Source organism: Miniopterus schreibersii (genome assembly GCF_964146895.1).
Source record: "Miniopterus schreibersii genome assembly, chromosome: 4".
Classification (NCBI taxonomy): Eukaryota; Metazoa; Chordata; class Mammalia; order Chiroptera; family Miniopteridae; genus Miniopterus; species Miniopterus schreibersii.
The window spans coordinates 67,950,947-67,964,520 of NC_138105.1; the positions used below are offsets into that span (position 1 = coordinate 67,950,947).

The following is a 13,574-nucleotide window of genomic DNA, read 5'->3' on the forward strand; positions in this document are numbered from 1 at the left end:
CCATGAGTTAAAATGTGACAGAAAGTCAACCAGGTGACCACAGGACCAATTACCAGTGATGCGGTGTGATCTCACTCTAATCATTCACTGAACATTGTTTACAAGTGGCGACTCCTGGGTTTAAATATGTAGATTATCGTTGTAGACATGTAATATTTACTTATGTCGGTGAAATTACTACCGCGTTTTTTCCAACATATGGCCTATTCACTAAAATTTGTTAAAAATAACAGTGAATTAATAACAAAAAGTAACCTGTTAATTTAATTATAAGTAAATCTTGGTTAAAAGCATTTTAAAATTAACAGGGTGTTAATTTTCACATATGACATATGGACTGGAAATTTTGCCCATTAAATCTGAAGTCCGTTAAATTGAAGTCCACAGAATTGAGGGTTATTGTACCATTTGCCATAGTGGCTGCACCAGTTTGCAATCTCACTAACAATGCAGAGGGTGCCCTTTTCTCCACACCCTCTCCAGCACTTGTCTGTTGATTATTGTTGGCAGCCATTCTGACAGGTGTGAGGTGACATCTCATTGTGGCATTCATTTGCACCTCTGATGACTAGAGAAGCTGAGCATCTTTTCATGTCTATTGGCTATTTGTAGGTCCTCTTTGGAGAAATGTCTGTTTAGGTCCTCAGCCCATTTTTAAATTGGGATTTTATTTTTTGGTGTTAACTTGTCTGAGTTCTTTATAAATGTTGGCTATTAGCCCCTTATTGGATGTCTCATTGGTGAATGTCTTCTCCCATTCAGTAGGTTGTCTTTTGGTTTTGTCGATGATTTCCTTTGCTCTGCAAAAACTTTTAGTTTGGTGTAGTCCCATTTGTTTATTTTATTTATTTTTGTTTTCCTTGCCAGAGAGCTACATCAGAAAAAAATATTACTGCCTTATTTTCTTCTAGGAGTTTTATGGTTTTGGGTCTTACATTTTAAATCTTTAATCCATTTTGAGTTTATTCTTTTATATAGTATAAGAAAGTTATCTGGTTTAATTTTTTGCACATATCTGTCTAATTTTTCAAAGCCATTTATTGAATAGACTGTCTTTTTACCACATTGTACATTCTTGCCTCTTTTGTCACATATTGATTGACTATATAGGTGTAGGTTTATTTCTGGGCTCTCTATTCTGTTCCATTGATCTTTGTGTTTGTTTTTATGCCAGTATGATTACTATGGCCTTGTAGTATAGTTTGACATCAGGTAGTGTGATTCCTCCAAATTTGTTCTTTGTCAAGACTGCTGTGGCTATTCAGGGTCTTTTGTGGTTCCATATAAGTTTTAGGATTATTTGTTCTAGTTCTGTGAAAAATGCCATTGGTATTTTGATAGGGATTGCATTGAATCTATAAATTGCTTTTGGTAGTATGAACATTTTTAAGAAATATTTTCTTCTTAAGATGAAATAATTTATTCTTTAAGGATAAACTTTCCCCTTTATGATACTAAAAAAATATTTCCAGGCTTGCTTTGATGGGACGGACCTGGAGGATGTGTCCTGACCCAGGAATAAGAACTGAGATTGCTGCCACTCACCATATTTGTTTAGATGGTGTTTTGAGAACCAACTCAAACCATATATTTTCCTTCAGAAGGGCAGACAAAACTGTAAAAATGGGGCTCAGCAACAGCTAAATTGGCTTTTTCTTCCTGGTTCCCAGCTATTACCCACTGCTGAACATGCAGTCAGGAGCTCTCATCCTCAATGGCCTGAAACTCTTTCCCCTCCTCCTAGCCAATTGCAACTTCTCTTCATTCTTAGTGTTTGCCTTAAATGTCACTCTCTCAGGGACCCTTCCATAACCTCTGTTCCCAGTTAAGCAAGATCTCCCTGTTAATGTAATCTTGTAATTCCCTGAGCTGATGCCTTTATAAACCTTATCACAACTACCTTTAAAAATGTTATATTTGGTAGTAATTTGTTTGCTTCCCTCCCAAAGACTAGCTAGCTGTTCACCAAAACTGTTCTCTTTTCATTTTGGGCACACACAGCTATTAGGCTGTTTTCCTGGCCGCCTTTGCTGTAGGTTGGCTGAGTTCTAGTGAATGAGCTCTGAGAAGAAGTAATGTGCTCCACTTCCACAGCTGGCCCATAAAAACTCCTAAAAATTATCCTGTATTACCTTTTCTCTCCCATGGGCAAGCCCGTTGATGGATGGTTGAATCACACCATGGAATAAGCCTGGATCCCTGAGTCACTGCTTGGAGGAGAGTTCCTTGACAAGCAGGAAACACCTGCTTTATATTTCATGTGGGCAAGAAGTAAACTTCTATTGTCTCTTGGGACTTTGGGGTCTATCTGTTACAACAGCTAGAGTTCTCTTAATATATTCTGTCTCTTAGGCTGGTGTTTGGTTCATCCACAACTGAGGCATGTGCCATGACCAGGAATCGAACTGTGATCTCCTGGATCCTAGGTCAATGCTCAACCTCTGAGCCATGCCTGGCTGGGCAACTGTTCAGATATTTTGTTTCTCTCTTCAGATGAACTGTCTACCCTTCTCCTGCTCCTGAGAGGAAGATCTTTATTGATGGCATGAAGGTCCCTTCCCACCCTGGCTCCCAATTGGAGGCACTGAAAGGGGATGTAGAATAGGAGATGATTGAGGGCTGGGTTTTTACTCCACTAGCTCCCTCTCTGCCAGGTCACGTGATGTTAAGAAAAAAATTCTCTCCAACCTGGGGAGCAGCAGGAAGATGGCCTCTTGTGTTTTTTACTATCATTGCTTAATACATGTCACTTGGGTTGTATAGGAAGTGGTTGCTGAGAATTGTGAGAGAATTATTCAGAGAGAATGACTCACAAATGGAAATGGGAAGGAAGCAAGACCGGACAGAAAGAACCTCACACTACAATCCAGCCAAACCAATGTGGAAATCAGTAGTGAAGCTGACTCACGAAGGAATCCCGCATTGGTCAGAAGCCCTAGTGTCCTTACAGTGATCATTACGGCTGGGCTGCTGGGGAAGAGCCAGATCTGGGGCAGAGCCTGAAGATGGTAACAGCTGAAAGTGCTCAGGGAACTGCATTTCTTACAGCAGAATAGCAGGTTCTTTTTTGAGAGAGATCTGAGTGGTGCATCTCATCAGGCTTATTCAAAATTCATTTAATCATCTTGAAGAGTGAATCTTTTTTTAAAAAAGTCACGAATGGAGATTTAATTTACAATTCAGGTATATTAGGTGTACAGTTCTTAAAAAATAGACTTTTTTGCCCTGGCAGGTGTGGCTCAGTGGTTAGAGCACCAAAGGACTGCGGGTTCTATTCCGGGTCAAGGGCACATACCCGGGTTACAGGTTTGATTCTGGCCCCCGTCAGGGTGTGTGCAGGAGGCAACTGATAGATGTGCCTCTCCTATCGATGTTTCCCCCTCTCTCTATCTTCCTCCCCTCCCTCTCTTCCATTCTCTCTAAAAAATCAAAGAAAAAAATATCCTTGGGTGAAGATTAACAAAAAAATAAAAAAATAAAAACAGACTTTGTTTTTTAGAGTAAAAAACAAAGCAAAATTGAGCAGAAAGCATAGAGCTCTCATGTACTCTCTGCCCCTCACACGCATAGCCTCCCCACTATCCACATCCCACATAACTGATGCACATGCGTTGACTCATCACTATCACCCAGAGCCCATGGTTTATGTCAGGGTTCACTCTTAGTGTTGGCCAAAAGTAGAATTACACAGAATAATGTCACTACCCCTAGATCCTCCGTGTTCCTCCTAATCATCCTTCCCTTGCCCACAGTGGTGGTGTTTTTTAAACAAAAAGCTTGTTTTTAATTTATTTATTTGCAACTAAGCTTGTTACATATATTGAAAATGCACAAAGAATAATGGTGCACTTTTTTGGTTAGATTTAAGTCAAAGACATTCACTAATAAGGAATCTTCAAATGTGGATATTGCAGGAATTTTTCTAAGCCATCTGGTCAGGACTGTCTCTGAATATTACCTTCTTTGGAAGGTACTGACATTGGCCAGAAGCCCTAGTGTCCTTACTGTGATCATTATGGCTGGGCTGCTGGGGAAGAGCCAGATCTGGGGCAGAGCCTGAAGATGGTAACAGCTGAAAGTGCTCAGGGAACTGCGTTTCTTACAGAATAGCAGGTTCTTTTTTGAGAGAGATCTGAGTGGTGCATCTCATCAGGCTTATTCAAAATTTATTCAATCATCTTGAAGAGTGAATCTCTTCAAGTTTGAACAAAACTCAGAATTTTTCAAAATAAACTAACTTAAAAAACCCACACTAGTCTATATTCAAACCAAAACCATTTTAATAGAACTTCCCTTTCCAGAAACAATAATAGGTGAAACAAAGCAGTTTGTAAAATATGGTCCCGAACAAGCCACAGTAAAAAACAAATGTATACTTAATTTCCACCTCCTCAAAATAGAGGCTGCTTCCTGTTTCTCAGCCTTGGAAAGAAGGTGTAAAACGGTCTGTGAGCAACTTCGGGCAGGGAGTTGATAAACAAAGTCAAGCAGCTGAACATGGAGGTCTTGTGAAAGAATTTCGGGGAACCTGACCAAATGATCAAAGTCTGTCTTTAATACAAAGGTGAAGAGGCTCATCCCAAGTAGCCTGGCCCAGCCCCGAGCTCACCTGTTCCCAAGCCGACCCTGGGGCTCCTGCTCCACAGGAGACCTTCAGTGTCCAGGCCGCTCTTTGTGTGACTGAGGAAAGCACAGGCTCCACGTGGGCACTTTAAAGCTTGGAGTCAAAGTACTTTTCTCCCACGGCAGAGGCCAGATGCCCCATAGCCCATCTCTGATCTGTTTTAAACCTCACTGTGCGTTGGTGGACCTAGGACCACAGACCTTTGCTGTGTCACCATCACATCTAATGTCCATCCTAACGTAGGATTCATTTTCTGTGCCTGGAAACAGTGCCCATGTTTAACAATAATACCTACCCATAAAACAATCCACTGGGTCACAAAACGGGTGTTACAACGGATGTGGTCACAAAACATTATTGATCTTCTGTAGACCAAGCAGATGTTTGGAACCATATTTGTCATGCATCAAGTTCACAGCCAGAATCCCCAAGATAAATTTTGCACAAGACACATAATCACTTGACACACACACATGCACACATCCTCGCACACGCTCTTATAGGAATGTGCCTGTGGAAATACCACTGAGGCCATATTTTGAAAAGCTGCTGCCCCAGGTGTTTGGTTTGGAAAATCTATCAAATAGGGAACAGCTGTTTATTGAGTGAGCAGAAGAGAAAGACATGCTTGTGGCAACCAGAAAGTTTTAAGGTCTTTCAAATTGTATAAAATGGACCTGCAGAGCCCTGGTCAGTTTGGCTCAGTGGTTAGAGCATTGGCCCAAGGACTGAAGGATCCCGGGTTCGATTCCAACCAAGGGCATGTACTTCGGTTGCAGGCTCTATCCCCAGCTGGCATATTTGGGAGGAAACCAGTTGATGTCTCTTTTTTTCTTTCTCTCTTTCTCTCTCTCTCTCTCCCTCTTTTCCAGTGTCTCTGAAAAGCAATGGAAAAACTATTATTTAAAATAAAATGGACCTGCAGAAACATTTACGTGTTCTCAGGATGAAAAGTTGGAACTAAAATGTGGTATCAAACCAGATGCAAAAAGTGTTCAGTAGACACCTTGTGAGGTCAAACCTGGTACCCAGATATGCAAGAAAGCTTCAGGACACTTGTAGGCCTTGTCCTGTGTGTGAATTCCACAAAAGATTTCCTGTCGTTCTGCTGGCTTGGTATTGAGGATTTGCTGATACTCCTCCTGGTCTTTTGAGGGATGCTCACATGTTCCTCCGACTTGCTGGAGAGTAGAGGTGGGCTGGTCCTTCCTCACCCAGGAGGGACCTGCACAATCAGTGCTGTGAATGCTGAGTGAGGCTGGCCTTCCCAAGTAGAAGCTTCATTCTCATTAACAACAACTTTTCAAAAATTAAAATTTTCGAGTTAGTTATCGTCTGTGTTCTCCAGGTTCCTGTGTCCCTGCCCGGCTGGCCTCTCAGAACTGTGACCGAGCCACCACCAGCGTGGCCTCAGCTCCTAAAGGAGCCGTGCCCAGCAGGCAGGGGTGGGGTGGGGTCGGGGGAAAGAGGTTACAGCAGGAGCTGATGACCCTCACGATGTCTGGTGATAAAGGCATTTCTGCCTTCCCTGCATTAGACAACCTTTTCAAATGAGTGGGGACCATCTAAGGGGCAGCTGGCACAGTATATGAAGACCCGAGGTATAAGCTCTCCCTGGACTTCCCCAGTGGCTACCTTTACAACGCACCCACGGTGACATTCCTCATGCCCTGCTACCTCCCCAACGTAGACACCCAGGGTCACATCTGCCTGGACATCCTGAAGGACAAGTGGCCTGCCCTTTATGACATCAGGACCTGCTGTCCATCTAGAGCCTGCTAGGAGAACCCAACACTGATAGCTAGTTGCACGCCTGTGTGAAACTGGGAAACCCCCACGGATTTTAAGAAGTACCCACAAGAAACCTACCCTCTCCGGCTGAGAGCCCTGATCTGGGCTGGGCGTATAGCATCGTGCAAGTAGAAAATGCTCCTGTGTCTGAATGAGCTACTTTCAATTTTATTAGAGTCTAGACATTGTAAAATTACATGTGAACGTGTAGATTCTTTCCAGGAGAAAAGACAAAGATTATGGGGTGGCCTTTTTAAAAAACTAGTTATTTTGGGAGGTAATAGTTTGACTGAAATATAATTCATATTCATAAGAATGAAATCTTGCCATTTGCGACAACATGGATGGACCTAGAAGGTATTTTGCTAAGTGAAATAAGTCAGACAAAGACAAAACCATATAATTTCACTTACATGTGGAATCTGAAGGAAAAAACCAAAAACAAATGAACAAACAAAACAGAAACAGACCCATAGATACACAAATTTGCAGATTTTTGAAGGGTTTTTCCTATCTGTTGCTATGAATTGGCAAAGTTGAATTTTTCCTAAAGGTGAAAAAATTCCTTTATCATTTGTGTTAATGGCTAACTGCTTACTGTAGGGAATCATTCTTTTTTATGGCTGAGTAATGTTCTATTGTATATATGGACCACATCTTCTTTATCCAGTTGTCTATGGATAAACATCTAGATTGCTTCCATATTTTGGCTATTATAAGTAATGCTTTAATGAACATAGGGGTGCATAGGTTTCTTTTGAATTAGTGTTTTTATTGTCTTCTGATAAATACCCAGAATTTATCATATGGCAGGTCTATTTTTAATTTGAAACTATTTTAAAGCAGACATTTTAAAAAACATAATAGTTGTTGAAAACGTCATTTATAAACTTTACTTCACTTTATTTATTTAACTCACTTGTTCTTAACGATTATGCTTAGGTTTCTTGTGAACATTTCATGTGAAAAATGGATAAAGAAACCTGATTCCAAAGTGGAGTCGGGGAAGCCACGAAGGGAGAGCGCCCATGCGTGTGCCACTCACCTCGGTTGGCAGGGTGGGCAGAAGGGAAGAAGATTCCCACTTACCTCAGTGCAACAGACCTTCCACCACCACGACCAATGAAGAGCCCCCCCCCCAACTCTAGTTCTTTGCCAGTGACTTTTTGTTCTAAACAACCCGCCCCAATTTTCTCTCCAAACCCAATAAAAACTGACCTTCCCTTTATCTCTTTGGACTTGCCCATGGTTCACCACAGTCTGCTTGTCCTGAATTGCAACTCCTCTGCCATTCCTGAATAAACATAGTTTTCTTAAATAAAATTGCTCTTTGCTCAGTTTAAGGTTAACATTACTTGGTGATCAGAAGTGGAATCCAAAGAAGACCCCCCCCAACCACTCTAAGGCTGCTGAGCAAACAGGTGCCAGTACCCACAGAGTAATCGAGCCCACCAAAAACCTCCATCAGTCCATGACGGCAGTGACCCCTTAGTCTGCCCCGTAATTTCATTGGGGTCTCCAATGCCACTGCATGCCTAAACTGTTCTGCAGGTTCCTCTTATAAGGCTAGAAAACTAAATCCACATACCCCTATGCCTCGCCTCAATTTAACCTAGCCCTGGAATGGGAAATCAAGACTCATCTCATATGTACTGGATGAGTAGCCAGATGATAAACCAGACGATTTGCAGGTTTGCTTTTAGACCCATGTATCTGGGTAGTTTTTCAATACTTAAGTAGAGTGTTTGAGCCTTGGCTGAATGATGTCAACACCTCTATACCAGCCAATGGGGCCATAAATATTAATACTTATAAGGGGGTCCTATGCTCACCTCCTGGCTACTCTTTTATATGTGAAAGCTTTGGCAATGGCTCCTATGCTTGGGCAACTCATTGTCTTGGCAACTCAAGGATGAAAAGACAATGTGCTCTTTCTGTATTTAATGTTTTATTTGCACCTCGTTAACAGACCCGAGGCCTCCCATTGGCCCTCCCCACTAAACCTTCTTAGTGGCCTTGAAAGAGAACTCCCAGGAAAAACCTGATCCTATCTCCTGTTCTGTGCAAAAGGCCTTTCCCCCTCCTGTGCCAATGAACGTATGCTCAGAAACCTCTGACATTAGGAGACACTGCTGACCCCACTGCCAGTGCAATGGCTGTCCAACAAAGAGCACTTGACGCCTTAGCCAAAGTGTGTTCAGAGAGCAGAACAGCTCTTAATTACTTGCTTGCTGAGCTGGGAGGTGTCTGCGAACACAACCTGTTGCATTTGGATAAAGTCCTCTTGGGAAGTAGAAACTCAGCTACATAAAATTAGAAAACAGTTAAATAAAATAATTGGTTAGGATAAAAATTATGACAGAGACTTGAAGCTGGACATCTTCAATCAGGAGGGTCTGTGGGAGGAGCCAGGGCTTAGGGGAGGAGTTCTCCCCCTCTGTCCTGGGGAGAAGCTGCAGGAAGAACTCTGCTCACAACAGAGCTCCAGGGTTGTAGCCTGAACCCCTTTTCCCTTCTCTAAGTACCTCTGCATCTTTGTCCAGTTCAGCGTGCCCATGCAGCTCAATGTGTCTTTGCTCACACTAGATTGCAATCCCCCTACCCCCAATGAATCCTTTCTGGTGATGTAATACCTAGTTGATCCTGTTTTTCAGTGGGCAGTTATGACAAATTTCACCTGACTCTCCATAGTCCTTTGATTTGCTAAGCTGGCAACCTTCAGGTCTTAGTTTGGAATCATCATACAAAATGGATTTGTCATATTGCTTTTAATTTTATTTTGCATAATCATTTTTAAATTTTGTACTTGTTACCTCTTGAGTCTCTGAAGACATGATACAAATATAGAGTAATGATAGCCCCGTACTTCAAGATGATTTCCAATGCTTACACCTAGACAATATATGAACTTGAACTAGAAAATGCCTGAGAACCCCTTCTACCTTCCTGGTTGCTCAAATGTGGCCTCTATGGTTTCCAGTCACTCCCTGCTCTCTCCCTGTAGGACATGATTCTCGGGAAAGGTCCTTCCTGGCTCTGAGGGACACAGACAGACCAAATATATATATATAAAATAAAACAAAGAAAAACAGTTGATAAATAACCAGACACTGATCAGTGATGTTTTCAGAGAAAGCTCTTGATAAATAAATAAATAAATAAATAAATAAATAAATAAATAACCAGACACTGATCAGTGATGTTTTCAGAGAAAGCTCTTGATATGAAGGGGCAAATGGGAAAATACAACGTATTTCAATTTGCATAGCAGGAAGAAAGACATTCTCTTATAGCTCATTTAAAACAAAATAAAACTGACTGCCACCTGCAGTCAATGAGAAGCTGCCACTCTGGTTTGCCTGCAATAAACTTTTTGTTCAAAACAACCCTCCCCAATTTTCTATCAAAACCCAATAAAAACTGACCTTAGGCAAGCATCAAACATGATAGGACTGGGGCCCTCCCAGGGTCTTAGAAATATGCATCTGTGTGCATGGGGGCCATGTGTATGTGGGGGGTTATGTGCATGTTTCATGTGTTCGTTTTCAGCCTACTTTCGAGTCTGAGAGTCCCGATGACGTCTCAAGCTAAAGAAAGCCCAAGCATGCCTGGGCTTGTCCCCTGAAGGGTGGGGCACCGCCTATTTGTATGACAGTGAAAGAGGCCTTACAGTATAGAGTTAATGCTCAGGAAAGAAAGAGCCATGCAACCAAATATATACTTTTACTGTAAATTACTTCATAGTGTGTTAAACAAACCAAATTTTATAAAAAACAACGGAAAAAAGAGAGAATGGTCTCTCTCAAAAGACCTGGTTTAAGATGTGCAAAGGTCAGGGGTGAACCCACTGAACCCCAAAAAATGTCTCATCAGAATTTTGAGAAGGCAGCAGCGGCAAAGTGAGGTTGGTGCAGAGAGTGTCCCCGCGGGCCAACGGTGTCAGGCGCTGGGAGGAGACAGTGCAACCGAGGCCGAAGTTGAGACGCAGCAGGCTAATGCTGTGGGTGGCCGGGGAGCAGATGCCCACAGTCAGGATGGCCCTGCGGGACACAGTGTCCTTCGCTGAGGAGGAGCAGTTGGTTAGTGTCACCTGGATGTGCAGCCTGTAGATGCCATCGCGCTGGACACGCAGCTGCCCCTTGTCCAGCTGTGCTCCATGCAGGAACGAGCGCCCCAGGGCCGGGCCGCCCTGCCAGGAGAGCCTGGGGTCCTGCCGCAATCCTGGAGTCAGAGGTTTGGGGGGTAGAAGGATAAATGTTTAAGGAAACTGAGTGCTACAGGCTGAATGTCCAAAATTTTTATGTTGAAACCTAATCCTCAAGGCGATGGTTTTCGGAGGTGGGGCCTTTGGGAGGTGATTAGGTCATGAGAGTGCAGCCTTCCTGAATGGGATTAGTGCCCTTATAAAAGGGATCCTGTGTCTATTGATGGATGGATGAATAAAAACATGGTATTGTGTACACACACACACAGGAATATTATACCATAAAAACGAAGGAAATCCTGTCATTTGAGACAACATGGATGAACCTCGAGGGCATTATGCTAAGAAAAATAAGTCAGGGAAAGACAAGTACCATACGACCCCACTCGTGTGGAATCTAAAACCAAACAAACGAAACCCAATGAACTCATAGACTAGTGGTCGCCAGAAGTGGGGGCTGGGGGTGGGGGTGCAAAATGAGGGATGGTAGTTAAACGGTACAAGCTTCCAGTTATAAAAATGTCCTGGGGGGTTACTATGGCATGGTGACCGTACACACATTTTTATATAATAGCACTGTATTGCATATTTAAAAGTTGCTGAGAGAGTAGATCTTAAAAGTCTCATCACAAGAAAAACAATTGGTAAGTGTGTGAGGTGATGGGTGTTAAGCAGACTCACTGTGGTGAGCATGCACAATACATACAAATATCGAATCATTATGCTGTGCACCCAGAACTAATATGTGCCTGTCAATTATACCCCATTTAGACAGAGAGAGAGCCCAGAGTCCACCAGGTAAGGGAAGGCACAGCAAAGAAAACATTTGTTCTTTATAAGCTCCCCAGTGTGTGGCACGCTCTTCTAACAGCCTGGACAGCAAATAGCCTGAACCAAAAGGAGCAGGGCCTCCTGCACTCCAAAAGGGACCAGACAGAGCTCTGGGGCCCAGAGGAAGAGGGCTCCCGAGAGGGTGTGAGGGGCCTAGGGACTCACCCCCTCACCTCCCTCACCTCTTTGCTCTGACCCACCTTCCCAGGGATGACCCCACTGGTAACAGCAAGCCCACCCCCGGCAGGCCGACCCCCCACTTGATTTTCTCTGCAGCGCTGCTCGAGCTTTACTGGGCGCGCAGCTCCCCTGTCCTCCTCGCCCCCAGAGCAGAGGAAAAGGAGGGGCGTTTGTCTGTTTGCTTCCTTCCAGCGGGCCAGGAACACTGCCTGCCTCACAGCAGGTGCTCAGCTGTTTGTGGACCGAGCAGGGCTGCTAGCGACTGCTCTGGGTGGGTTGCAGTTGTCTCGGGCTCTCTCAGGGTGGAAGAGAGGTGAAGGACTGAGGGAGAGAGTGGGTGCCACACCCAGGAACACCCCCATCGGCCGCTCGGTCCTTTCTCTTCTCTCTTTCTCTCTCCCTATTTCCTTTCTCTCCCTTTCTCTTGGTCTTTCTCCCCCCCCCCCCCACTGGGTTCACTCATTTCACCTGTGTGGTTCAGCTGCAGCTCAGCTACGTCCTGCTGGAAGAAAAGAGAAAACAGGGCGATCAGAGCTGTCTTTCCACTGTCCACCCTGCTATGCACCCGTTATCGCAAGGGGCTGACTTGTGAATTTAAACACACACACACCCCTCTTAAAGAGGAAGTATGCTTGACCCAGCCTGGAACAGAAGAAAAAACTTTAAAGAATTTAGTTTCCTGGACATAATGCGGAGAGGGGTGGGATGTGCACCTCCCTCTCTCCACTGCAAAGCCCCCCGCCCGGGCCCCAGAGGCGATGCCTGTGGGGGTTCCGCTGGGCTCTCAGGTGAGCAGGTGCGGTTCCTCCCGTCCTTGCCCCCCCCCCCCCGCAGCTTTGTGAAGCCCCCAGCAGACTGAGTCAGCCTGCTGGGGAACACCCACGCCGAGTCATGCGCTGTGGGCGCCGTGTCCCATGCACCTTTCCCAGAGGCAGCGCCCACCGCGGGATCCCCACCTGGGATTCACCCCCGACAGGGCGGTGCCAGCCCGGACCCCGGGCAGCCTCGCCCCTGCCTCACGCCCGAGCCAGTCTCCCTGTCCCGCCGTCTTCCCAACCGGGCCTCTCTTCCTGGCTGATTTCAGCCATCATCCCGGTTTTGTCTTTTTGTTGTCGTCAGCCTGTCTTTCTGTCCGTCTGCTCTGCGGCCGGTTCCCCGCCCCGGAGTCTTCCCGGTCGCCCACCCCCTCCACAGGCGCCGGGCAGGGGCGCGCGGGGCCGAGCTCCGCGGCCGGTGACAGGCGCGCCTCCCTTTCCCTACTTACCGCCTGCGCCTGGAGCAGGTGCTGCCCGGCGAGGTGCCAACCGCCCAGGTAGGAGGCTAAGGAAACTACCGCCAGCAGGGCGAGGAGGCCGAGAGCGGGCCGGGCGCGAAGGTGGCTCAGCCAGGCGGCGCCCTCCTCGGCCATGGCCAGGGCGGTCCTGGGCCGGCGCTGCATCTGCGGGGTGCGCCGCGCGGCGGGGCTCGGGCTCGCTCAGGAAATGCGCCTGGGCGCTGGGAGCCGGGGCGCCTGTGCTCGCGCGACCTGCTCGGGACGCGCCCCGCCCCCGGGGGGATGCCCCTGCGGGGCCGCCGGACCTGCGCCCTCGGGTGCCGGGGGGAATTCCTCCGGCCTCCGAAGGGCCCTGGGGACGCAGAGGCGCCCGGCTCCGCGGCCTCCCCGTCGGCTCCCCGCGCTCAGTCCCTCACGCTCCCATTCAGCAAACCTCCCCGGAGCATCGACGGCCGGCCCGACGCCGTGCTGGGCACCCGTACGGTGGGGCTGGGGAGGGGCTCCCCAAACATCCACGTGCTCCTGTCCATCTCCCAGCCTCCCTGGCTGCAGTGGAGCCGCACCCCTGGGACCACGTGGCTCACCTGCCCAGTAGGAACAGAGCAGAAGCCGATGAATGGGCCCTACCTGTTCTGATAGAAACATCCCACATTGCCCTTCAGTTCTCTCTT

At 46.1% G+C, this 13,574-nt stretch overlaps 1 protein-coding gene and 1 pseudogene across 2 annotated transcripts; one reads left to right on the forward strand and one right to left on the reverse strand.

Annotated features, from left to right (window-relative positions):
* The first annotated feature begins 6,109 nt into the window (after positions 1 to 6,109).
* On the forward strand, positions 6,110 to 6,547 carry LOC308556294 (ubiquitin-conjugating enzyme E2 C pseudogene; annotated as a pseudogene). The gene has a single exon. The product of its transcript is annotated as a ubiquitin-conjugating enzyme E2 C pseudogene (transcript).
* A 3,700-nt stretch (positions 6,548 to 10,247) lies between these two features.
* On the reverse strand, positions 10,248 to 13,068 carry CD70 (CD70 molecule; the record flags this gene model as incomplete). Its single annotated transcript, XM_081135451.1, has 3 exons — positions 10,248 to 10,636; positions 12,099 to 12,132; positions 12,895 to 13,068. 3 exons carry the CDS (start codon positions 13,066 to 13,068, stop codon positions 10,248 to 10,250), a joined length of 597 nt encoding a protein of 198 aa, XP_080991577.1.
* Between the last annotated feature and the right edge of the window lie 506 nt (positions 13,069 to 13,574).